General features: G+C 41.7%; 1 protein-coding gene across 1 annotated transcript; it reads right to left on the bottom strand.

The window, feature by feature from the left end:
- Nucleotides 1-216: 216 nt before the first annotated feature.
- Nucleotides 217-26,897, bottom strand: LOC140231632 (meiosis regulator and mRNA stability factor 1-like). The gene is made up of 26 exons (XM_072311781.1): nucleotides 26,868-26,897; nucleotides 25,020-26,360; nucleotides 24,376-24,563; nucleotides 23,626-23,743; nucleotides 22,386-22,552; nucleotides 20,135-20,307; nucleotides 19,370-19,542; nucleotides 18,307-18,898; nucleotides 17,320-17,530; nucleotides 16,629-16,804; nucleotides 15,612-15,692; nucleotides 14,377-14,559; nucleotides 13,567-13,737; nucleotides 12,973-13,142; nucleotides 12,413-12,648; nucleotides 11,461-11,568; nucleotides 10,647-10,769; nucleotides 9,967-10,012; nucleotides 9,198-9,400; nucleotides 8,544-8,771; nucleotides 7,619-7,846; nucleotides 6,734-7,007; nucleotides 5,940-6,017; nucleotides 3,865-3,927; nucleotides 3,028-3,192; nucleotides 217-1,421 (listed from the first exon to the last, which is right to left on the bottom strand). Exons 1-26 carry the CDS (start codon nucleotides 26,887-26,889, stop codon nucleotides 1,063-1,065), a joined length of 5,877 nt encoding a protein of 1,958 aa, XP_072167882.1. The 5' UTR covers nucleotides 26,890-26,897; the 3' UTR covers nucleotides 217-1,062.
- Nucleotides 26,898-27,708: the final 811 nt, after the last annotated feature.

The raw sequence follows: 27,708 nt of genomic DNA, 5'->3' as shown, positions 1-27,708 counted from the left end.
AATGGAGAGCATCTCACAAACGATCACTGGTTAATATAGGAATTCCCCTCAGATGCCATTCTTCAGCAATAACAGAAGTATTGCATTCACCTTCCATCAAACCATAACTCCAGACTGAGAAAAAAAAACATCAAACAGACATCATGGCATCTTTGAATATTTCAGAGACAGAAACCAAAGTTGATAAACTGTCCTGCAAATTGTGCCTCATGCTCATTAAATTTCACTTACCCTTAACGAAGAGGGCACTACAGATTGTTCTTTTTTCCTCCCCTTCTTCTTCAACAAATGAAACAACCTCAACTTTATCTTACATCATAACAAATGGAATAAACAAAATGAATCACAACTCAGTGAATGGCAAGTTATGATAAAATATTGACAAGCATCCTCAAAGTAACAAAATAATTTCTTCAACTCTACACATCTTAATATTCACAAGATAAAAATGATATCATTCAATGCATTTTTGGTCGCAGAACCTGAGTTTGTAAAGTACAGAGAGACAGTGTACAGCTGTTACATAGCAATACTCACTGGCAATACTTCAAAACTAGAAGAGTACTCCATTCTTAAAACATACACATATGAAACAATAGTCGTGTCCTTGTGCGCCTTGATTCCTGTGAAATGAAATATGCCAGGTTTACAGCTCCACGTACCATATACTTGTCTAGTCATACCTTGCTGTTGCTAGAAAATACATTCAGACAGTAAAACGGACCTAATTACAAACACATGGACATTAATACCCACATCCCTTCTGAACTGTGAACCAAAAATAATGAACAATGTCCTCCGCCAAACTATGTCATCCGGATGGGCAAAGACAATAAACAGCCTTGAATGCTTTTCTGGTACTTAAATTTGTTTTTTGTTTTGCTTTCTTAATATTGCTCTAAGAGGTATGGTGCAATACATCCCATGAATACATCATTCTACTGGTCATATCCACGGTGCAACACCTTCCCTTTATCAAACAGGCAAGTAGTTTCCGATTGTCGTACCGCTATTAGTACACCCATACACGTAGCAGTGGGTGAGATGACGTATGCTGGAAGGTTACACATCTTCTTCTTCGGGGCGCAGAGCATCTTGGAAGCCCAGGGAGAAGTTGGCGGCCAGCCGGAAGCGGGAGCGGCCGCGGGCGAGGTCGCGGCGGGGCGAGGAGGCGGCCGAGGAGGGCAGCGAGCTGGCCTGGCGGACGGGCCGCTCGTTGCCGTCCACGCTGAATGACATCGAGTGGGGGAGCGAGGCGGGGCTCGGGTAGGAGGCTGGGTTGAGCTGGGTGGGAGCGGGGCTGAGACCGAAGCCGATACCGCTGCCCTCCTGACCAGCCTTGTCTGGGAGGAGGTGGATGAGTTGCATCAGATCAATGTGCTCTAAGTTACCAGTTTGACCGCTGGGTTGGCCAACCACCTCTGCAGAGGAAAAAACCCACAAGGAAATAAAAAATAACACGAATGGAATCATGCAGCAAGATATATAGTATATATATCTATCGTTAGAAGGTATAGGTCACTATGAAAACTAGAAATGTCGCTACAGCGACTGGTTATACCCCCGCCAAACAACGTTTCATAAGCTTTGGTCAAAACAACATTTCATAAGCTTTGGTCAAAAAACTGAGGAAGTAGTTAAATCCGCAAGATCTTTCCTTGATCTTCTGCCATTAATATGCCATTACCATGGCAACGTACTTTCGGGTACTGTCGAAAAATGCGTCTTGCACATCTACAACCAAAGGCACACATCTGTACCAGGTTTCATGGAAATTGGGCAAAAACTGAGGAAGTAGTTTGCAACACAAAATTTTCCATCATTTTGGCTCATAATATGTGAGCTGTTACCATGGCAACATACTTTTTGTCACTGTCAAGAAATGTGTCATGCTGACCTATATCCTAAGACAAACATTCAATATGAATTCCATGAGAATTGGAAGAACACTGATGAAGCAGTTTTGCCATGAAGCATTTTGCCCGTTCTTTTACCAATAACATGCCGTTACCATGGCAACGCACTTTTTGCCACTGCGGAAATATGTGTCTTGCACATTAACATATTCAGATGAACATCTGTACCTAATTTCATAAAAATTGATCAAAAACTGTGGGAGGAGTTCGCGACGCAAGATTTGTACCCATTTTTGCCCATAATATGCCGTTACCATGGCAACGTACTTTTGGATACTGTCAAAAAATACGTCTTGCACATCTACAACCCAAGGCACACATCTGTGCCAAGTTTTATGGGAATCGGTTGAAAACTGAGGAAGTAGTTCGCGACGCAAGATTTGCAACGGACCGACCGCCCGACCGACCGACCGCCCGACCGCCCGACCGTCCGCTGATTCCTATATACCCCCTTCAAACTTCGTTTGGCGGGGGCATAATGATTCTGGAATTGCGATGGTCTTACTGATAGGTCCTTCTCATGCATATCAAATTCCATATTTTACAGCCACTGCTATCAAAATAACCCAGTAGGAATACCTGTCTTTAAAGTTAGCTGAGAATAGACTGCTCAAATTTTCACTACATGGAATGTTATACTGATTAGCTGACATCAATACCAAGAATCCATAGATATTTTATCATCATATCAAGTGAATGCGTTAATTATGTCTATTCTAAATTGTTTCCCTTCTAATTTGGCCATAGAATGCTTTGCCAATGATGGCTGTCAAAATAAAATTTAGGAAGCAAAAGCATGCAAACTGTAAAAGGGCATAGCTTATAATAATACTTAGAGTCTATGGTGGGAAAATAGTCGCATACAAGTGCAGATTTAAATTGACAGCATTTACTTCTACTTTCACTGATTGCTAGTCAATGATTTGATATAAGCCAAGGATGATCTCACAACTTTAGACAGTCAGAATGGTAATTTTCATCTCTCACAGGCAAGGGAAGCATTTGCAGCTTTGTGGCTGGTAGGGAGGGAAAGTTTTGAATGACATTGTTTGTTTCTTAGTTTGATGACCTGTTCGATTCTGTACTAGCATGATGATTCCCTATCCCTTACCTGGCAGTGAGTGACTGGGGCTGGTGAAACTGATGAGATCCCTGGCAGGTGGTATCGGGGCTATGGATGGCTCCAGGAAGGGTGCCTGGTCTCCCGAGGGTGGGGCCCCCTGGGTTAGGAGGTCCTCTGGACACGTTGGAGGGGAGGCCTTCATGAGATCCGACTCTGTGAGGGTAACCAAGAAGTACAGATTAAGGGTTGGAGGTGAATCTCGAAAAGATTAAACAGCAACCACACCAACAGCACCATATCATTCTGTAATGTGATACACCTAGAAGAGTGATGAACTATTCATATGATGGGCACATTAAAGCTGAATTATGATATTTCGATGAAAACAAGAGCCCACTCTCATTTTTAGATGGTGTCAACACAACTGTGTGGTAAACAATATCTACATGCTGCTACCATCTCTAGTGAGTGGGAAGTTCAAGTTTTTGTTATTGTTTCTTTCTTTCTCAGATAAACTGGGACAAATTATTCGTCAACGGGAAGGTCAGCATGCAGAGAATTTCAGCAGTACTAATGAGGGGATGATGAGCAATTTCTCAGCCTTTCATGGTAATAGGCATTTCATGTTTGTTGCAACTACTTCAAATGATAAACTATTCCCATTCCTCATGATACAGTTTATTTCTACAAAGCTCAACATCAGATCATGAAGACTTTTGAGTGTGTAAAACTTACTACCATTTACTCAAACTTTGGGATGGGGGGGGGGGTAGTGCCCTACACAGTCATTTACTGATAACAATCTGTTGGTGTTATCCAGTTTATTAAAGGATTTCTACAAGATGAAGAATATTTTATCTTCTGCTCTGTAAATTGGAGACAAACCTGATGTTGAGTTGCTGGAAGAAGACTTTCTGCTATCCTTCTCACTATTGCTGGAAGAGGGCGCTGTGATGGAGGAAAGCAGTAAAATTGTATACTGTACGAGCTGAAATTTTCGCGGTGGTTTTATTTTCGCGGATTTCGCGAATCGCCTTTGAACCGCGAAAATAACAACACGCGAAAATAACAACGCGCTAATAGCTAAGTTCAGTTAGACCCTCGCAACCGCGAAATTAACAACACGTGAAAATGTCCTCCAAGTAGCAATTCGCGAAAATATCTGTACGCGAAAATTTCAGCTCGTACAGTATCACAATTCACATAGAGGGATTTCTATATCAACATAAATCATTAAAATTGCAATAATAGGCATTCTGCTAAAAACTCATGTTGCAACGACAAAGACTAGAGAGGGTTATTCAATCTAACTCAGCATCAAATGTATCCACACAGCTTAATTTGGTGTGATTATGATTGGATATAAAAATATATACTAGCACTGATTTCATCTCAAAGCTTGCCCCCGCAAGCCCTCCAATTCCCCAGATAATCAAATCTTTTTAACCCTATTCTAACTGGGCTATTTGAGACCAAGTTTTTACTGGGGGGGGGGGTCAATTTGACCCCCCCTTCAGATCTCGGCCGTCGATCGTGCGATCGCCGCAAAATTTTGCCTGAACATAGAGCTGGATGTCAACTACAAGATTACATGGTCATACAATAGAAAAATGTTGATTTCATATTTTTTAATAAATTAATTATGCAAATTAACGCATGAAATCATATTTTTATCTATAACTCCATCAAAAAGACTGAAGGATTATTAAGTTTTTGTGTCAGAGTTCCTCAAGACACATCAAACAATTTTCTTGTAAAAAAAATAGTGCAATCAAAATCATTTTCTTTTGTTTTTTATTGTTTTGTTAATTTCTTATGTATTTTATTGTTTTTTCGATCTTTTGTTTTCTATTGTTTTTTGGCCAAAATTTGTTGGAGGCACTTTTTCAAGCTTATCTACATTAGAATTGATTTATTTCAATGGTTAAAAGTTGAAATAATCTAATTTATATCAATTAAACAAAAAAACACAGTTTGCATTGGATTTGCACACGAAATCATGAATTTGAGCGGTTTTCGGGTTGACATGCATATGCAAAACATTGCATAACTTCAGAACGGTGTACCCGGATGTCGCAAATTTGGTCTCAAAATATGCGGGAGACTTCAATGAAAAAAGTCATGAAACGACGCGGCAAAATCTTTGCGCGTTGCGGAATCGTGGTGCGAAACGTCGGGGGGGGGGGGGGGGGTCAATTTGACACCCCCCCAGTTAGAATAGGGTTAAGCTTCCCATTTCACACTAATACCACATATGCCAATTATACCCATTTAGCATAAAATCTGACCTAACACAAGGCATCACAGGGAGATAGTGCACTGCTTGCAGTTTGGCGAAGAGATGCAGAATAATTCTTCATGTTTGGCTGCACACTTCCCTGAAATATGAGGGAATCCACATGAATATGCTGAATTCTTAGCTTGTAAATAATACACCATGACAGAAAATCCAATGTGGTGTTTACAACAGGAGTCTTCATTTAAAATTTAGTGTGAGCCTATGTGCACAGGTAAAACTCTCAGAACATCTCTTGGAATTGTACCAGCATTGCATTTATTAAAGGGATCATAGTTTTGGCTGAGACCTCACATAAGGTTTCTAACATTTTTTTGGTTAGATAATGAGAAACCTTTTATTAAAATGTAGCATGAAATTCCAAGAAGAATTCAATGTTTATTTGATGAAAATTGGTTATGAAATGGCCAAGACATCCAAAACAGAGCGATTCCAATAAAAGGTGGGACCCACCTTTTTATTACGATTGCTTTGTTTTTGGATGTCTCAGCCGTTCCAAAACCGATTTTCATCAAATAAACTTTGAATTCCTCTTAGAATGGTATGCTCTGTACTATTTTATAAGCGGTTTCTTGGTATCTCGCAAGAAGTTAAACGCCCAAATCTCATCTCCACCAATACTATACCATCCCTTTAACGGTGGAGGAAAGTGTTGGCAACAAACCTGTTCCGGTGCTCTGCGATGCCTTTGTGTCCTCAGAAGAGAGGGAGGGATCCTGGTAGGTGTTGCGTCCACCTGAAACTACATCCAGAGAAGAGATATGTAATGAGATCCCAACTTCAGGCTACAATGTGTCGGTCCCTCCCTGACCCCCTACGTCAATCCATCTCCCCACTAAAAACAATGTCAAATGTTCTATTATTGAGATGCACAATCGTTCCATGCACGAAAATGTGTCAGATTTTCATAATGCACCACAAACTGCGCATCAAGTCATAACGTTCTCAGACTGTCAAGTGTCAAAGTCTGTCACATTTGATTTGAAATCTAGAGTATCACACACTCTGAGGAAAGAAAATGAAATCTGAATAAATATTTTCAGTTCACACCTCAGGTGTACTTGGAAGTCAAAATTTGGGCTTCAAAAAGCAGTTCAAAACAACTCAAACAACTACTAATTGCATTTTCCTCTGTAGCAGCGTAATGATGCCCAACATAAGGTTTTAAGGGTTCTTATCAAGAAAGACGCCTTGCACATCAGACTTTCTGATTACACATAAAATATACATTTCTGTCAACTGACTATCAGTACTGTACATACAAATTTTTGTACCAGCAGTCAAATTTTCCAAAACATGACTTCTGCAGCTCTCACAAACTGTCTTGTGCTTGCAAATGTGCAAATGTAAGTTGTATCCAACTCTACTTCACTCTTCTGACAGTTGGTTAGAAAACGCGATACAGCCGGTGTTTGAGTTAACATAAATCAAAGACATGATGGTACACACAAGGCTCACCATTACAGCACGGGTTGAGCATGATGGCCCGTTTGGACCCCCGTCCCATCAGCGTGAGGACCCGCGGCACGGAGGAGATGAGTGCCGAGACCGTGGTCTGGCCGTAGTCATAGGGCTGGAGCTCGCAGCCGTGTGTGGTCTGGTATCGGGCCACAAATGCCTGGAGGCTGAGGGTCTGGCTGGGTGCCCCAAGGAGCACAGCCCGGGCACTACGGGCAAACTGGTAGGTTGGGGTCAACTCCACGGCGGGGTCATCAGACCACTCGTCCTTCACCTTCAGTAGGAGGGGAAAAAACAATCATTGTACAAACCAAACAGAGAAAGAATGAAGCTATTTTGATCCAGGAATCTGGGATTCTTAATACCGTAGAGTGACATTTTTACTGGACTGATACTGTGGGTTTATGAATTTTAGATAAAGTACAGGTATTTAGATTCAGCAGTCTCAATGCTCAGACATTAAAGTGACAGACTGGAGAATCGTATTATGGCTCAGAGATGAAATATTCTGACTCTTATCCTTCAACAATTAAATGTAGCAAGAAAATGATGATTTTTCATTAAAAGTCATTCTAAAAGAGTGCAAAAACATTATTAAATTCTTGATACACAATTGCGCTTCTGTGTACAGACCTCATAGTCATTGATTGGGGTAACTCATACTTGATAATCATAGTAATGATGATGATGATGATGACAATAATAATAATAATGATAATACTAATACTACTACTACTACTACCACCACCAACAACAACAATAATAAAGCTGTGATAATAATAATGGAGGAGGAGGAGGACTAAAATAAAGATAAGGAAAGCATTTATGAGATCATTATCACCCTCCTCCTCCTCCTTATCATCACCATGGAAACCAATGACTTACAGTAACAACATGATGGAGAGCCTTCATGAGGAGGGTGACACTGCTGAAGCCGTACTGTGTGGCCACCAGTTCCTGGCCCCACACCTGGGCGTAGCTCCGCTGGGCCCGCTCCACCAGCGCCCTACCCTCAGGCTCCAGGAGGAGCACCACCAGGATCTGCTGGGTGAGGTCGCTGAGGTGCTGGCGCTCCACAGAGCGAAGACGCTTGTCATCGTCCTCTGTGATGATCTGGAGGAATGTCAAAATATAACTGAGTTTGACTGCTGGACTTGGCTAGTACTGGGGCAAAGCAGCTGTCACTATTAACATCGAGAAACACATTCACACATAAACATGTACACACATGTCTACACACAAACACACACACACAGATACATACACACATACATACTACAAAATGTACATCCATACTACTATTGACTGTGGAAAGCCATGTGGTACCCACATCACAATCTCAATTACAGTGCTTGAGGGCTACCTATTTTACTCTCTAGTTTTTATCTTGAGCTCACCGAAAGCCTACTAAAAGTTAAATACACTATCAAGGCAATCCAATTATCATGTTATTCTTGTTAACACTACCATTAATTAGTATCACTATAGTGATATTCCTTATGTGTGCACGTGGTCTTCCAGTGCTCAAGTCAAAATGATTTTGGTGTTAAAGCAGTCAAATATGCACAACATACCCTTTCAATCCCACTGGATACAAATTGATAACCAATCATTCTGACATTCTTTACTGCTACAAGTGGTACTTATGTGCTTCAGCTAACCATATGATTTCTGGGCAATGGATTGTCCCTTGAGCATCTGAACAAACCACTATCAATGTACCACAATGTGATAAAGAAATCATGGCACAACACTGAAAATAAAATCAGAGCTAATCAATTTCCCCTCAATTCCATGTCAATCTCCTCACCTCCACCATGTGGCAGAACCGACGAACCAGGGCCTCGAGGTCGCGCACCCCATAGTCCTCCAGGCACACCGGGTGGCCAAACACCTTGCAGTATGCTGGCAGGAGAGCCGACAGCGCCAGAGAGTGCTGGCGGTTCCGCGGCACCAGCTGGCTGATGCGCCGCGCCATGACGGAGAGGCGCTCCGCCTCGCTCAGCTGCACGCATCGCTCATCACCGGACTCCTCAATCTAAAACCGAGAACGATGGGGGAGATAGAGAAGGAGGGCATGACAGGGAAGTACATGTATTTGCAATGAGTAAGGTGGAACAGGGTAGGGCAGGGCAGACAGGTAATCAAGTCTTACTCTGTACCTTGAATACAACAGTGAAGGTGTATCAGGGCTCTTTTCAAGGCAGCCAATCTCTGCAGACCAAAATACAAACTGATGTGCTCTAAAAGACATATTTGAAGGCAAAAAATCCTACGCTGGTTTAAAAATAGGCAAATGATGAATAAAATGCATGGCCCTTGAAATTTCTGAACAACCAGGTTTAATTTAAAAGAACATCAGTGATCTGAGAAACAAATTGAACCTGCATTCCACTGCCACATCCTTCAAAATTAGCAAGGGGAAATACAAAGAGTTTGAAAAAGTGATCAACGTTGGCATTACCTGTACCACCTCAGGCAGAGCCCCGAGGAGTTCAGCCAGCTTGTTGAAGCCGTACTCCCCCACACGGCACTGCCTGCCAAAGTGGTGGTGATAGGCCGGGATGAACTTGGAGAAGGTAATGCGACATCGCGGCTGCCGGCTCAGGAGGTCGACGATCTCCCGGCTGAACTTTCTGGTGCGAATCCGCTCCTCATCGGTTTGCTCTTTATTTTAAACAAATCCAAAAAGAAATCATGAAATTCTTGCAAAAGTCATTATGCTCTAAATTCAAACTTCTCAACTATAATCATGTTTCAGATGCCTGTGAATTTGCATCATGTAAGTGAAAGCAAAGTGAGTTACTTCATTTCATAGGCTGGTAAAAATTGATGAGACTTGGTAACCACTCTCTCACACTCAATTATGTTTTGCAGAGAAAAGAATTGGAAGTGCTCTTTCAGTAGATTTGCTAGATCTTCCTGCTTTAGCAGATCAAGCATATCACATCACATACTTCTCTTTTTGGATTAGCATTCATGCCTGAATGAGATCCAATACAGGGAGAAACATTCTGTCAAATGCAAAATTTGGATTTTTTTAAAGACAAAACATAAAGTCTCTAGTAATTATTCATGTCATTAGTATGACAGTTTCACATATCTATCATTTGCAAGTATACTTACACATACTTTATAATATACAAACACACACACACAAATATGTGCAAATGCCCCCCCCCCCCCATACACACACACACTACCAGTACAAAATGAGCAGCAAATTTTCTTACCTCTCTTTGGAATGGAAATTTCAGTGTTGTCCCCGTCCCAATCAATCTGCAAAGAAAATAAAAGATAAAGCAAAGATGTCAGGACAGCCTGGTATTTCCAAGGCTATAGAAGATAACAATGTCTAAAAAATTAGTTGAAGTGAAGTGATAATATGAAAGAATCATACCATGCATCAAGTCAGCATTGAGCAACCAGTAACAATTGCAATGGGTGAAATGACATTGTCTCTCGATCACAAACTATTCTGTTTCATTTCCCAGCACATAAAAGTTATGATTTTTTTTTCTTCCCATATAAAACAAATGCAAATTATATAGTGTGATGAACTTCCTTATCTTGTAAAGAGAATACTCAGAAATCCCTGCTCCCCTTACAAAAAAAAAAAGAAGCTGTCATCATGTTTTTCTTGACTTTAATCTGCTATATACAAAGACATCATAAAGGAAACTATCATTTGTTGAGTGATAAAGAAGGAAAGAACACACCAGCTCCTACCCTTGTTGTGCTACCATGCTTTCCATGGAAAAAGAAAAGGAAATAAAATATATCTAAATATATGCTATATGTGTGTGGGTGTGTACACAAATGTAAATGCATACTGCTTTCATTGGAGACATTGCAAAAAAGAGCCTTTTGTTTTGTTTCATGAGCATTTCAAGACACTTCAAGTAATTCTCACCGTGACCCAGTTCTCTGGTAGGTCGAAGAGAAGATCCTGGACGTCGCACACTCCGTAATCCACTGTGTTCCACGGACGACCTAGGCACCGCTGGAATGCGGATGGAAAGTCATGGATGGTGACCTGAAAGAAAACATGAAGAGATGGTGTGAGTCAAAATCTTGGTGACAAGAATTAAACTGTGAGACCGCCATCACTGAACTGAACTGAGATGCGATTATGTTTCTGATAAGCACCAGTAGGCACATCTCTTATTCAGACGGACCAGTTCCTCCCTCTTTGTGGTGGTGATGTAATTTAAAGGAACAATGTCCTGCTCAACTATTATTTGCTTTTATGTGTGAGTCATGTGGCACACATTTAGCATACCAACCACCTCATTATAGTTTACATCATGAGAGAGTGGGGAAAATGTGTAAAGCAGAGAAATTTCCTATTGAAACAAAGACTTTAGAGCTATGCTGAAGTTGATCTGCCCAACATCTAGTCATGAGTATATACCACTAATTTTGCAGTCTCTTTTGCAAAGGCATGTTTTCATTCTGGAATACAATTTGTACCAAGGCATCTATGCATAATTGTTTATATCTGCTAACCACACACACAAAAAAAAAAAGCAGAATTAACTTGCAATCTTAAAAACCTTGAACTCATATATTTATGCATCTATACAAAGTCACAGATATGTGGTTGAACTGCTGAATATTAATCATCATATTCTCATGACATTGCCTTCTTTCTTGAAATTTCTCTTTCTTTACAAAAATAGCAGAATTGTGCATTTCATTGACCTTTCTGAGTGGACACCACTTACTTTCTTGCTGGCCTGTGACTTGAGGACCTTGAGTAGGTCTTGTCCAAACCGCTTGACCTGAGCCCTGTGAGTCAGGGTCAGCGTCTTGTTTTCTGTGGCTCCCAAGATCTGATGGGGGAGAACATGATACTGTAACTATGGCAGCAGGTGTCATTGAGGGCCTTGGTGCATGGAGTATTATATCCTTACTAAAATATAGAAAGACACAGCTCTCTTGATTATCTTCTAGAGGCAATTAAAATAGCCTTAGACCTTAATATCTATTCGTCTTATACTCTTATGTGCAACAGGGCCTAGCTTCTCAAAGTACATGAGAACAAACTCTTTGCAAATAAATGTCTGTGTAATGTATTTTCCTGAAAAGTTACCTACAGACATTTCAGTAAAACAAACTATGGACTTCTTTCCAGAGTGGTTAACAGCTAAGAACTAATTCAGCAAGAAATCATGCAACAACCATCACTGAAATAAGTTTCCAGTAGATAATCTGAAAGTGCAGTTTTTGCATACTCCACCAAAGTAGATAATCTCTTCAGAACATCTACATGTATGGTTAAGTGTCTACAACTGAGGAGACGAAATGCAAAGAATTTGCCATATTTGCTATGAGATAGCAAAGGACATAGATCTTCACAGTGTATATTTTTCCTTCTTTCTTTCTTTCTTTCAGTTTTTGCTTCTTACTAATAAACCAAAGCAGTCCTATCCTGAAAACCAATATTGAGTTCTGGTTGATAGTTGTGTTTTTTGTTTTGTTTTTGTTTTGTTTTGTTTTGTTTTGTTTTGTTTTGTTTTGTTTTGTTTTGTTTTGTTTTGTTTTGTTTTGTTTTGTTTTGTTTTGGGTTAGGAGGACTTTCAATGTTGTGCTGCTGCCTCAGCTGTGCTGTTAACGTTTTTGTGGGAGGGGCTATGTTAACAACTAGAATAAAAAAAAATTCACTGGTCTTCCTACCTCAAGGACATGAGAGATAGCTTCAAATAGCTCAATCAGTTTGAGGTAGCCATAGTCAGCCACCCGCACCTGCCGGCCAAAGTGGTGGTGGTAGGCGGGCACAAAGCGGGTGAAGGGGAGGCGGCACTTATTGGAGTGCTTCAGCAGCTCCACAACCTCCTTGCTGAACTGGAAGAGGGGTGGCGGGAGGAGAGGCGTGGCACGGCCAAGCAGGGGTGGACACATGGGCTGACCATCTAAGGAGGCAGAAGAAAAATGCAAAAAGCATCAAAACACTGTATCTTGCCACTGTAAGAACAAGGCTCTGAATGTCTGTGTGATGAGACTAACTTCTCCCATAAGAAAGTAGTGAAATATGAGCTGTAATCTTCAAGACCAAAGGCATTCAGTTTCAATATATATATTAAAAAAATGGAACTGATGATACCTATGAACTGCAGTCAGGTATATTGTAAATGAAATTGATTCTTAGATAGACAGCCAACAAGGATCTAGTACAGTGTGGGAGCAGAAATTCATAATTCATATATTTCCACAAAAATTGTTCATGATGAACTGACCCTCGGTGATGACTTCCTCCTTCTGCTGGCTCCAGCACACCACCTTGAAGCCCTCCCGGCAGAAGGCCACCCTCACTCCTGGCACAGAGCTCAGGAGGTGCTCCAGGGGGATTCCCCGCTCAAAGTCTTCCTCCAGCGGGTCAAACTCTGACTGGTAGCAGAGCGGAAAGCTGTGGATGGAAATGAGGATAGAGGTAAATCACCCATCAGTGCCTGTATCCACACATTCCACCTTTTGTAATATGGACTAAAAATTCATCATAATATTCTAACTCTAAATCCAAAATCAAGTGAAAACTGGTTATCTGAATGATACAAGATGAAGTACCATTTAGAACTGCTTGACAGATATCAGAAATGCACATAGGCAACCTCTATCACAAAAGGTGTTTTTTCTAAAACCTACAAAGTCCATGTTATGTACACTCTTCCCAAAAGAAATAACTTTTTAGCTGAACAATTTCATTTCGCTTCTATTTCTGTTATTGGTTGGCGAGGTCCACTTCCCTACTCTTGGCACAAATGTATTCAAACATTAACACAAGTGACATTTATGTTCACACCAATCGATATACATCACCACAGTGCGCTGACCTGAGAAGAGACATGGAGCCGTTGTGCATGTGGAGCAGAGTAGTGACCTGGGCAGTGAAGGACTGGTAGGCCACCATGACGCAGAGGTCAGTGTCCAGCAGCCTGTACTGGCTCTGGCCGTCAGAGTCATGCTGGCTGCAGTACCGCTCTGGTGGCTCTGGGCTGGGCTCCCTGATTTTCGCAAATGAATTAAGACAGATGGAGGTATTCTTCTTGTAAGATATTAAGAGAGGAGATGGGGGGGGGGGGTGAAGGAGGAAGGGGGCAAATCATGAGGAGACATGAGGAAGAGGTGGCGATTGTTCACAGAGAGATAGGGACCAAAGATGAACACTTTCAGGAAGGGTGAAATTTCTTCAGCAAAATGCCAACACTGTCCAATTTGTCTAAATAATTCCAGAGGCCTCCTTGAAGTAGTAGCATCAAACTAAATATCTCTTTGAATGCAGAAGGAACAGTTTCAGCAAAATATAACTCTCTCCATGCAGGGCAGAAGCTGGATTTACCTTCATGCAAGTCTAACCACATAATGAAAAAGTCCACTGCATCACTGTTGATATACTTCGGGGGTACAAATCACATAGAGGGTGACTACCAATTTCAATAAAAAGTTTTGATTCTTCAATAGATACAATCACTGAAATTATTTACTTCTATACAATCCCTTAGCCACCCAATTGCATTGGAACAAACTGTACTTAGCACCATACACCTCAATACTGTGCTGGATCCATAAATATGTTAGGCTGCCATGCTTTTACGTACAAACACCTGTAGAGGATAAATTTGAAATTATTGAAGGCGACGTACCTAGGGGGAACAAACGGCATGGCTGGGGACTGCCATCCCATGGGGGAGGAGTAACCAGCAGGAGCCGGTGAGTTGGAGGCACTGTGAGCCGTCAGACAGACCAGCTTACCGACGGGACCGTCCTTCATGGTGACTGTGTCTGGAATCTGGTAGAGATCGGCTACGTACAGCTGCTGCTGGTACCTGGTGGAGAAAACAGAACCCAGCACAAAGCGGGACTGATAGAGTGATGGTCTGATAATCCTTTTGCATAGTAGGGAAGACTAATCTTTACCTTGTCTGGCTTTGCTTAAAGGGATCGTATAGTTTTGGTTGAGACCTAACCTCAGGTTTCTAACATCTTTTGTTGAGAAAATGAGAAAGCTATTATGAAATACGAAAGAGCATGTAATTCCAAGAGGGATTCGACATTTATGCGATGAAAATTGGTTTTGAAATGGCCACGATATCCAAAACAGAGCAGTCCTAATAAAAGGTGGGATCCACCTACTATTAGGATAGAAACGGTTTTACTTTATTTTTGGATGTCACAGCCATTTCAAAATCGATTTTATCTATATTTTAGTCCCTCTTAGAATGGTATGCTTTGTATAATTTCAGAAGTGGTTTCTTGGTATCTCGCAAAAAGTGTAAAGCACAAAATCTCATCTCCACCAATACTATACCATCCCTTTAAGTATGGTTTGCTTCATCTAATCCTACTTTGCTTTGTATCACTTTTATCTATCTCACTCTCTATTTCATAGGGTACTTCATTTTGTTTGACTTGACGTTACTTCACTTGACTTTAATCTGTGTTCTCTTATTTGGTTATCTACATTGTTTCACTTCACTTTACTATCAGGAACTTTGTAAGGGTTTTTTTTTTTCCCTATGATAGCCTTATTTCCTCTGACCATGCCCTGCTCATAACCGCGAGCAAGTATATTTTGCAAGAGCGAAGAACTGTATTACAAAATTGGGTTGCAAGTGCACTAGTTAAATGTATCTCTGGGAATGAGATGATGACAACATTGATGATGATAACTGTGGGTACTGATGAAGAGTATAATAAAGATGACAACTATTCAGAGGATGAGGGGTGACAATGAAAAGGATGATGAGGGTGGTCGTAGTGATGAATATGATTTGGGGGCTGAAACAAGATGGTGAGGATGATGTTGTAGATGTTAACGTTGATAAAGAGGGAGGAGGAGGAGGAGGAGTATGAGGGAGGGAAGAGTCAATCAACTCACTTGTTCTCAAATCCTGGCTTCAGTTTGCAGAGAGGCATGCTCATGCCAGGTACCTCTTGCAGCATCTGGATCAGCATCATTCTGTGTCCACCACGATGGGGAGAAGGAAAAAAATAGGAGGCCTTATGAATAAACCAATCTGGATGACTACTTCCTTTGAAAAACAGAGTAAATAACATACATAGCATCTTTCATTCCAACATTGCCATGGACAGTCAGGTGCTGTCATCACTCATTGCATTGTTCAATTGTAAAAGGTGACCAACCGAAGAATCATATCTTGTTGTTGAAGACAATTTGTGTCAAACTGAGAGAATCACCTTATTCTGTAAGATTAGACCTATTTTGTATGTACAGCTTGAATACTATAACTCTTGTAGGAGTCTACCCTTTACTTTGCCATGCTTGCTTACTGACATGTAGCTGGAGTGCTTTCTGAACAGATTGGTGCAGGACAGCTTCACCCTGCAGCTGTCTCTAAACTAACCATCAATGAAAAGAGATTACCTAATCCCTCTAATCCCCATCGTGTCAACATGACCTTCCAGTTGGACTGAGGCACATTGCTACACCTGAGTGGGGGCTTACTTATCCACAACTAGACCTTACTACAGCGGACTCCTATTATAATGAAGTCCTTGGGACCAGCAGTTTTCTTTCGTTATATCGAAATTTCATTGTAACCAATCAAATTAACAATGAAAATACATAGAGTTTATATAATGTTGCATAATGTTGCTGCCTAAATATTTATTTCATTGTAACTGGAATTTCGCTATAACCGTGTTCATTATAACAGGAGTGCACTGTAATTTACAAGGAGGTCACTTCTGGATGGCTTGATGAAAGCTGACGGAAAAGCTTGGCCAGTTAAGCTATTGTGCCCTGGCACATAAAAGGTTAAGAGAAATGCATTTCAAATCAAATGGCATTGAATCACGCACAGTTGTACATAAACCTTTGATTTCATTCTGATATCAGACTGTGTCCTATTGGCTTTGGTAGCCTCCCCCTCACCTCAGTCTGTCGGCGTTGCAGTCTCCAGGGGGCATGATGGAGAGGTGGAGGATCCGGGAGCCGATCTGCTTGCGATTCACGTTGGCCAGGACTCCGATGGCATCACCCATGGAGGGCACCCTAACCACCGCCTGGAAGTGACCCTGGCTAGGGGCTGCCAGGAACACATGAAGGACCTTGTGCGAGAGATCGAGAGCAGGACAGGTGCATTACAGTGCTGTACGTTGCTGTTATTGAACAAGCTTACTCTGAAGTTAAAATACAGGTAGAAATGTGTTTGTTTTCTCCACTGTCATCAAGAACCAACATATCGCTTTTACAGTTAATGGCCCGGCTGATGATTGCTGCAAATGTCACTGCAATGTTTTTTTCAATCATTAATGAGCAAATGAGTCAGATTTTCTTTCCTTAAATATTACAAATCTTCAGAAAAACCAACAAAAATACAACACAAGGCAGTGCCCTGACACACAAACATCAAATATTTTCAAGACTTTTCTGTAATCCTGAATTTCAGAAACACTTTAAACAAGCATGCACACATCTCTATATTTCTATTCTGAGTATTATGACTTTAACTGCACATCACTTGAAAATAAATCATTCTGTGGAGGAAGATGCTAAAAATCCATTCTCAAAAAGAGCCCATGTCCAGAAAGCATGGAAGGCCTTGCATTATATCTCCCCTCACCCGACAGTGTTCGCTGATTGCCGCCACTAGATGGCGCTTCAGCTCCTTGCGCGACATCTGGACGTCCAGGTTGGTGACCAGGAGGTCGATGCCCGGCATGGGTGTCCAAGGCTTGACTCCAGGGGGCACTGGCCCACCCTGAGGCTGTTGCTGTTGCTGCTGCTGCCAGCTGGGTTTGAGTTTGCTGGTCACCATTAGAGGGGAAGGTGCTCTGGAAACAGGGGGAAGAACAAACAGTCAGTTGTTACACAATGTTATTCATTTACAGAAATATCAAGAGAGCGGGACTGTACCCATTAACAAAAATCATGTAACAGCCATACACTAATTGCATTCATGCTGGTGTTTGCCACATTTGCTGGAAGTTTCTGGTACCATGATGGAGATGGAAAAAGAAGTTGAAAGGTGACATTTCTCAACTCACTAATGACTATGAAGAGGCAAAGAGGGTCAACATAAATCGTAGATTTGTTGAACTTCTTAGTTGACATTCTGAAACCTAAAACTACTCTCTCAATTCTTTAAACATGCTTAAATTAATGATACACACTGCAGGTATGGCATGCTTTGCAGTGTGCACATTCAATTCCAGCTCTACCAAACTCACATGAAAATCGCAACAACAGGTGAATATTTACAGGATATATCAAAACATGTACGTAATTACTTTCAACAAGTGGAATTTACTGAATTTAGCTTAGCATATTTCAATCATTTGTGAGAAAATTGTCCAACTGTACAGTAGCTGAGATTGTGGTGCAAAGGGGAGGGGTCTAATTGTCCTTTCCATGCCCTCCTAGGAACATCTTAGAAAACATTGACTAGACAGAATAATCTCAGACTTTGTTCCTGGGTGTTACGCCAAAAATTAAGTTGCTGGTATCATATGAACAGACTCATTTCTGCAGCTTTTAGTGTTCTCTACAATCAAGTATTTGCTGACTTGATCATAAAGAAAGCAGTCGTAAGGGTTGGCATGTCACTGACCTATAGCAGCCCTTGAGACATGGATTGCCTGGTGTGCCGTCCTTCCTGAGATTCATGTAGGGTCCCTGGGAACCGGCAATCCTCTGCACTGCCGGGATGGGACGGAATGTTGCACCACTGCCATACGAGGTAGATTCCTGCAGGGGCGGGGGAGTTGGTATCAAGGGCTTCCATTCTGATCGTCCGCTAGAGTTGGGTGCATCACAGCTCTGAGACGGAGGCGGAGGAGGATGAGGAGGATGAGGAGGATGAGGAGGATGAGGAGGATGAGGAGGGAGGTGTGGTGGGTAGGGACCCTTAGCAGCACCATCCATCACCAGATTGATGGACACGGGAGGGGGCGGGGGCGGGGCCATTACATGGGCGGGGTCGGAAGCCTGAGGCATGGGCTGGATGGGACGGAATGCTTCTGCCAGCCCCTGGCTGATCTCCATGTTGGTTCGCCCTCCCAGTGGGCTAGCGTTTTCCACGTACCGCGAGGATGGCATGGGAGTGGGTTTAGGGCACGGTCCGTGCTGGGAACAGGACCGGTCTCTTCCATCCTTGACCTCTTCTTTTGGCGGCTCACTGGTACCCTGGCTGCTACTGGAGTCTATAGATGAAGAAGGAGAGACACAAAACTGATTATAAACCATGGCAATCTGGAAGGTTTTACATGGAGAGAAGCAAACACCAATGTCTCTTCTTATGTTCTACCAAAGATAAAAACACAAACATTTTTGCATACTATATGTGACATTCATCTTGTTGTACAGATGTTGACATGAAATCCCTGACAGTAAAATGCATAATTATCAACATGCACAAAAAAAAGGTGGAAATTAACACACAGCTTACGGACATATTCAAATATCCGTATGACATCAATAATCACTATTGATATTGTTGCTACCATTAGATTTTTTTTACACCTTCACTTTTCCACAAGCTAGGAAAGATTTGGTTGGTACTTCTTAGGAATGCCAAGACCTAAGTATCAAGGTATGCAAACTTGCAGAAAACACACTTCGTTGGTTGAGTAGCCTATCCCTCTCTCTCTCTTTCATTTCTCTGACAAACTCACCATGACTCGAAACCTCATCTTGCCTATCTCTCGACTCGTTGAAGCTTTCGGTGTCCCTCCTGTGGTAGTTGTGCCTGAGGTAGCGGGGACTGCCAAATCCAGGACGGCCCCGTGAGAAAGACGTGTTGATGACGTTGCCATAGACTTTCTCCCCGTCCAATCGCTTCTTTGCCCTGTAGGAAAAATGAAAAGTAAATCCAGACAAACACTCATCATAAAATTTGGGAAAGTCTGTAAAAACATTTTTTGCATACTTTTGCTTCATGTACTGGTCATTTATTGGTGATATATTCCAGCAAGTCATCGTTGAATGTGGTAATCAATCCAAGTAAAAGAAATGTTGATGTTATAACAATACAATACTAAGCAGCCTTCAATGTTTGCTTTGCAAAAAGGGATGGCAGTCTCATCCTACACACATGACTGCCAAGAAATCTTCTCCATATCAATACATTAATTTTCTCAAGAGTGGTCAATGCTAGATACAACAATGACAAACAGAACTGGGGGGGGGGGGGCATAACTATGAAATCCAACTTCAAGACAAATATATCCACAAAAATTCTTCAACTCATTGAATTAACGAAGAACAAAAAGTTAGATCCCTACACAAACTAAAACAAACAAATCCTGGAAACCAAGAAATATGTTCTTTATGTTACTACTTAAATACATTACAGACAAACAGATTTTGAGTGCTCCATGTATGAATTGAGTTCATGAATAATTTCCAAAGAGGCATGACGCGTAAACGGGTTAGATTACCTGCTGGCAATTTCATGACTTGGGAACTTGATGAAGCCGGTGTTATTGACAACATTGCCGACCCTGCCACCACAGTTTTCTGAAAGCTGCTTGAGGCGAGCTCTCAGCAGGCTGTTGTCCTTCCAGGGAGGTAGGTTGTGGATGACCAGCTCAGAGCTTTCAAAGCTGCCAGTCTGAATCATGGAATAAATAATATTATTGCTTAAAGGGGCTGTGCAGTACTGGTTGAGGTGGGGATTCATGTTTTGAACATTCCTAAGTGAGATCATAAGAAACCTCTTATGAAATATGAAAGAGCATGTAATTTTAAGAAGGATTCAACGTTTATTTGATGAAAATTGGTTTTCAAATGGCCGAGATATCCAAAAAAGTGATAATAATAAGACTACAGGCCATGCCTTTTATTAGGATCTCTTTGTTTCACCTTGTTTTTGATATCTCAGCCATTTCAAATCCGATTTTCATCAAATTAACTTTTGATACCCCTGAGAATTGCATGTTCTCCGACATCTCATAGAGTGGTTTCTGAATATCTCACAAAACGTTAAGAGCTAAATCCTCACCTCGACAAGAACTGTACACACCCTTTTGCCATACACACGCCCAAGAATACTTGTGACTCGTCCTAAATGGGTTAATATCAAAATCATCATTTAATAATAGACCTAGTGGGTCTTGCACTCATGTGAGTATTGCAAAGTCACCTTCTACGCATTCATGCAGACTATTACACAAGAAAGAACATAGCAAACTTGGGGGCTGGGAGTCCCCAGGGGCCATGGTGTCCGTTTGTACCATATTCTATCATACCGGTGATAAAACCTGCCAAGATTAACCCTAAAAAGACTGGGCTATTTTGGTAGCTCGAAAGACTGGGGGGGGGGGGGGGCCTAAAGGGCCCCCACTTAAGATCTCGGCCGTGGATCGCGCGATCGCCGCGGAAATTTGCACAATGGTAGTGTGTGATGTAATCTACAAGATCGTATACTAGTATTTAAATTTTACAAAATAGTCTTCTTTTATTTTATTTTGATTAATTATGCTAATTTATGCGAGAAATCAGACTCTTTGATCTAAATCAGTAAATAAAGCTCCAAAAGTGCTCATTTTTGGTCTAATTATTCTTTGTGGCATTCTTAGAAAATGAACTTGAAAAAAAATTCGGTATCAAAATTAATTTCTTATTTATTTTATTGTTTTATGAAATTCTTATGTATTTCTTTGTTTTTTTGACCTTTTGATTTTGTTGTTTTTTTGAACAAAATTTGAGGCAGACACTTTTTGAAGCATAATACTCCTAAAACAAATTAATTTTAGCCATTGAGAGTAAAAATAAGCATATTTATATGAACCATTTGAAAAAACTCAATTTGCATTGACTTTGTACACAAAATCACATTTTTGAGCCATTTTCGGCCTCACGTGCATGTACAAAAAGTTATGTAACTTCAGAACCGTACCCCCGGGCGTCACAAATTTGGTGTCAAAATGTGCGGGAAACTCGAAAGAAAAAAGTCATAGAGCATCGCGGCGAGAGCATTGCGTGTTGCAGAGTAATCGCGCGAAATGTCGAGGGGGGGGGGGCCTTTAAGGGCCCCCCCCCCCAGTCTTTTTAGGGTTAAAGAAAATTTGATCATGCATTTTCAAAAATATCAAAATGTGAAATCTAGCATCTAAAAAATTTGGTCCCAGCCCTAAAAGGGTCAACCTTGGATTGGCCATAAAAAAAAAAACTTAAAAGTACATACCCAAATGTGTTCACAGCACTGACAGGGTAATTTCTACCTCCTGAGAAAGAGATTTTTAAAAGATTCTATAATTTGGGGGCTTTCAATATTATTCATAGCTATGTGAACAAAAAATACCCAAAATCCAAAATGAGAACATTCAAGTGAGCATTAATTTTTGTGTTTTCCTGAAGATTCATCTACCAAAATGGAACTAAACAAGAAAGAGTTACTGTAAGACAATATTTTTGCGGCATGAAATTTTCGCAAATTGGAGCCCACGGCCTTTTTCACGGCATGAAATTTTCGCGAGTTGCCTCTAACATTCAATGCATATAGTGTCCATAAGAACTTTTGCATACATTTTAATTTTGTGAATCTCAGCTCTCGTGAAATTCGCCAAATTAAAATGCACCTGAACATTCCTCGTTTTACAATACACAGCCTCTCCCAGGGCGTGTAGTAGCCATGGTCACTCGGAGTCACTGACCAGTCCTACGCTGGACTCTGATAGAGGCACTCACCTTGGCAGGTGATCTGAATGGCAGGTCAGCCAGGAGCTCGTCGTATCTCTCCGACTTGTTGGCGCAGGTCTTGAGGGCCTCCGAGGCTGCCTGGCCATGGATCAGAATCACGTTCAGTCCGTTTCGGTGCCTCAGGTCTGACAGGTCTCGGGCAAAGTTGATATCACCTTCAATGACAGGCAAGCCAGTATGAATGTGGATGTCAAGATATGATTCATTCATTAATTTGTTAATCATGAATATGAATTCGTTCATGGAGTGACTCATTCATTCCTATATATATCTTATATTCATATATCAGTCCATACATACATCACTTCATTTACTCATGGGGCACCTATCTATTCATTCATTCAACTGGTTTGTTATTCATTCATTCATCACTCATTTATCCACTCGAGTCTTACCAAAGTGCAAGTTGCTTGGTAAACATTATCATGCCTGGCACAGAAGAATAACCACTTTAACCATGGCAAATCCCATAATTCTTGGCATGTGTGATTGGCTTCTATACAAACTATCACTCTTGGAGTTTCAGGTGTCATGACATATGCTACTCAACTGCAAATCAGACCTACATCAACACACAATATTCCTTTACACTTCTAATGCATGCCTCAACTTACGTCATATTTGGGTCAATGCCACTTTTTTGTAGGAGCACAAATCCATGCAAGGGGCAGAAATGAGTAACAAAATATTGTGGCCATGAACAATTTGTCTTTGAAAGGGGCATTCTGAACAGTGGGAGGGTAATGGCAGCAAATTGCCGATGGGTATTTCAAGTGCTGCTGAAGGCAAATCTGTGTCATGTTAGTTTTTACGCCAGCGCAATTACAGTACTAGTCAGGGTGACTATCCAAGAGGTCACTCTAATTTCTAACTACACACTATGACTTGGAGTATATATTGAATGATGTAAAACACCTAGTGTGTGTCACCTTGCAGTCCCTATGTGACTAACTTTACAATTATTCAGAAGTCTTGTTTCATTATTGTGGGCTTCTGTCTTTTGTACCGTGATACAGTCAAACCTGTCTGAAGATGCCACCCACAGGGAGATGGAAAAAGTGGCCATTATAGACAGGTGGTCACAATAGACAGGTTCTTTAACATGCTTTTTCTCTCAGAGGGAATTATTTTTAGTGGTTGTATACAGCAGGTGGCCATTATAGACAGGTGGTCACTAAGACAGGTTTGACTATACAAACAGATGGGGCAAGCTACACATAGGTTTCACCTGATATGAGGACAACAGTGGCTGGTGGGCTGTGGGTGTCAGCAAAGCGCCTCAGACTCTGCCTCAGCTTGTCGTCAGCTGCATTCTTAGCCGTGGCATTGATGTGTGCCACAGTCACCTGTGAGAAAACGAACAGTGCACATTAATGGGCTATTCTTACATGTACATATTACTACTACACTTGCTTGCAATAGGGGAATGAACAGACACATGAATTCCAAGCAACTTTACCTCTTGATACATGAAAAAGCATAGTGTGAGTATAAAACATGCAGATATTGTTAATGCAATAAGAAACAAAATACATGAAACCACACAATTTAAATTTGTAGTGTTGTAGTACATAAATGGCAGATTATTTCAAATTTACCACTATCTGTGACCAACCACTAATATAAATAACTGCAACTTCCTTTATACTCAGGGTGGGGGATGTCTGCATTCACATTTAATCAGAGAGGTTCGACAACGTTATCTTACAGATACGTGTACTTGTAAGCTGCCCACACCTCAATAGGCAAAAGTTGTTCCAAAATCCAGAGCTTCTTTATCTCTTTTCAGAACATAAAGACAGTTCAATTTTCTAGGAGCCTGCAAAATTACAGAGTTCTGAAGACTGCAGTAAGCTCAATCTTGTGTGAGGTTTGCCACAAGGTTTTTACAATGTAGGCCTATGTGCAACTCAGAAAAGGCTGAAAGTTACAGTCAAATATATTATTTTCAAACTGGTCTACTCTGCCTTACACTTACCTGTGCATCGTTGAGTTCTTGGATGATTGTACTGCTTTCTTTGTTTATGTCGCAGACGCACATGAACTCCGCCTCTCTGTGCCCGGCAAAGAATCGGTCCCTGATACGCTGGACAACAGCCAGGGCAGACTTCCCTCGGGGAACAGCGCAGTTCTCTATATCCCAGAACACTCCAATTGGTGGATTTTCTGAGTTGCGGTCATCTATGTATACACAAAGACATTTTCAAAAATGAAACAGAGCATTGACACTACAGTATTGAATGTCAATCTGTAAAAAGACCTGAAGTTGTACAATAGTTCATAACAGAATAATTAAAGACCCTCAAAACTTGAAGGATCTCTCAATGTCACTAATAAGCAAAACTTTTGAGCTGGAAGAGAAAATGTTTCAGCCATAAACCATTCACTTACTTTAGACAGGGATATTACCGAGTTGAGAATATTAATATAAATGCACTTGCAACATTTGCTTTCAGTATTGAGTTGAAAACAATGCATGACAGCCAGCAACTATAGAAATGATCTTGCAATACGTAGCTCAATAATCCTTTGGCTTATGTTTCCAATCAATTTGCTGGACTAGTAGCAAATCACCAGTGGAAATAACAGTAGAGATTTTCACTTAATTTATTGCATACTTACCTCTTGAAGAGTTATGCCTGTCAGGGCTCTGAAACTGTATGGCACTCACAGCTGAGAGCCCACTCTCATTCAGCTGTGTCATCAGGGAGTGTAGGGGGCTGCTGCACAGGGTGCTGGTCAGGGCCTGTCGTAGGGGTGTCATGGCAGCAGGAGTGGGTCCCTGTGAACCTCTAACTGACTGTTGGGGGCTTCCAGGCAATCCTTGGTGGGTCTTGAGATGTACGGGTTGCTGCGTTGGTGGAAGGGTTGTGGTCCTCTGTGGTGTGGCCGGTGTGGGTGGCTCACAGGGTGGTGCTGTACATGCCGCTTCTTCGCAGTCAGCGTTACATGCGCACTCCTGGCAGTCTGACGCTGGTGAGTCGTGGCCGTCATTCTGGCGCAGAAGCTGGAGAAGGGCCTGGACATCCTGATTGGCAGGGGGCATCGCGCTCTGAGAAGGCGCCATTGGCATGGAAGCCATAGGGAGTGGCAATTGTCCTGTGTGGGCGTACTGGGGCAAGTATCGGGCGCAGTCCTGAGACAGAAGGGCTGACTGGCAAGTCATGCAGGAGCAAGGATGCAATGGTGCATGGAGAGCGTTGGCACAGGGCATTGCGTATGGGGTGGGTAGTGGGTGACCCGGGAAGAACCCTGGCTGTCCCAGGCCAGTCAGTCCTATGGCTGCTAGGAGCTGTTGCTGCTGCTGGAAATACTGTAAGATCTGTATGCTGGAGGAGATGCTGGCATCGAGAACAGCCGATGGCTGCAGCCCAGCAAGGCCAGCCAACTGGGGAAGACTACTTGCAGTCAGCAAAGGAGTTCCACTGGCATCGCAGGCAACCTTTGGCTTCAGTCCATCACCTCCTGCCTTGGAGCATAATTTCTCAGACTCCACTGGGCTCACTTGCCGCTCATCTTCAAATGTTGTTGGGGGACTTGAGCCCTGGCCAGCTGAGGCTCCGTGAGCCTCCCGACTGCTCACTGACTCTCTGTCGGCATCATCCAGCTCAATCACATCGGGAGATGACCCCCTGAAACCGGAGTTGAGCTCCCTGGGGGGTCTACGACCTGGAAGACTCGACGAGTGTCCCGTCCTTTGCAACACTTGAACATGCTTCCTCTGATACCGCTGTCCTGCACTGTCTTCTCGGTGGTGGTGGTGGTACCCATCACCATCTCCTGGACTCTCGCTTCTCCTTGAATGATGGTCGAGGTGGCGGGAGTGTTTTGGGTGCCCAGGTGACTTAGAACGGTGTCTCCTGTCTCGGTCTTGCCTACCTCGAGGTTGATCCCACTCTCTTTCTTGGTCTGTGTCAGTAAAGCTTGTTGCTGTGTCACATCGTAGCCTATTGTGCCTCACTCCTAAGATATGAGAAATACACAAGATCAATGTAGTGCTACTCATTCTTGATCTTTATTTTCCTCAACTCGTCTGCAGACTTCTAAACCAGAGCACAACACATAATGTTCTCAATGAATTGCCCAGAAACAAATTCAGAAAGTTATATGAATGCCAACATATTCAAAGTGCTATTCTCAGAGATTTTGTGCAGAAAACAAACACACAGCTAATCAAGCATATAAACAGTACATAGAACAATTCAGTTTGTTCATGATATAATTTGGGTTTTTACATTGGTGTATATTATGTCACTTAAACAAATGTACATGTCTCATTTCTCAATATATTACAAAACATACCCCGTAGGTAAATGTACATACCTGAACACTTGGAAATTGTTTTTTCTTTGGATGCGCCCAGCATTCAATAATTATCCCCTGAATCTAAACAATGTGGCAAATCATACATCTAGTTGTCACTATACAACCATAAAACACATGTGCTCATCACTGTATCATGTCACTTACCTGTATCACTTTTCCTTTCCATTCTTGGGGATAAGGAGTTAGGCCTAGTCCATATTCTCTGTTTTAGGAATTCAGAAATAAGAGGAAAAGAGCACAGGAATAGCTGTAAAGTATGGATTCACAAAATACTGCAAAATGCCATTACAATTTTGGCATTCTCCTCTACAACTACTTTCTAAATTCATGAACATATGTGACTAAAGCCACAGCAATAAGAAAAGAAAAATCTTTCAAGGTTTTACACAGAAATACGAAATCGACATACATATACATCACAAAGACCATATTTGCCCTAAACCGGACAGAAATAGGCGGGGGCATTTAAATCAGCTCGAGGTACCAACTAGCAACACAGATACAGTGTACAGGAATTCTTTCTTCCCTCGAACCACAAGGATATGGAAATGGAATAGCTTTCCTCAATGTCATTGTGTAATCTCTCAAGTTAACTCAGCCACTTTTAAGACCATGGTCTCAAAACATATTCTCCCAAATTGAGTCCACCCTCTGTCGCCACCTCCGGTTTAAACTCCACTTGGGGTCTTTTCGAGGATCACTACCAAGAACCAGGAACCAAGATCTACATGTATATGGAAAGCGAAAGCTTTTGGAAATGGCTCATTTATAGAGTAACTGTCCCAGTTCGTGGCCAGGCACCTGTTTGCGGCCACTACAGCATATTTGGTAATATAACGCTGAACACAGTAACACACTCTATACATGTATACCACGCATTCACTAACACACTGCAAATCTACAAAAATCAACCGATGACATGGGCAAAATCTTCAATCAAAGTGAAATATTCTCACCTAAATAACGACATCTTGCATCCAAAATT

This window comes from Diadema setosum, chromosome 8, assembly GCF_964275005.1.
Source record: "Diadema setosum chromosome 8, eeDiaSeto1, whole genome shotgun sequence".
Lineage (NCBI taxonomy): Eukaryota > Metazoa > Echinodermata > Echinoidea > Diadematoida > Diadematidae > Diadema > Diadema setosum.
The sequence above is the reverse complement of the archived record's forward strand: the minus strand, read 5'-3'. Positions and strand labels throughout refer to the sequence as shown.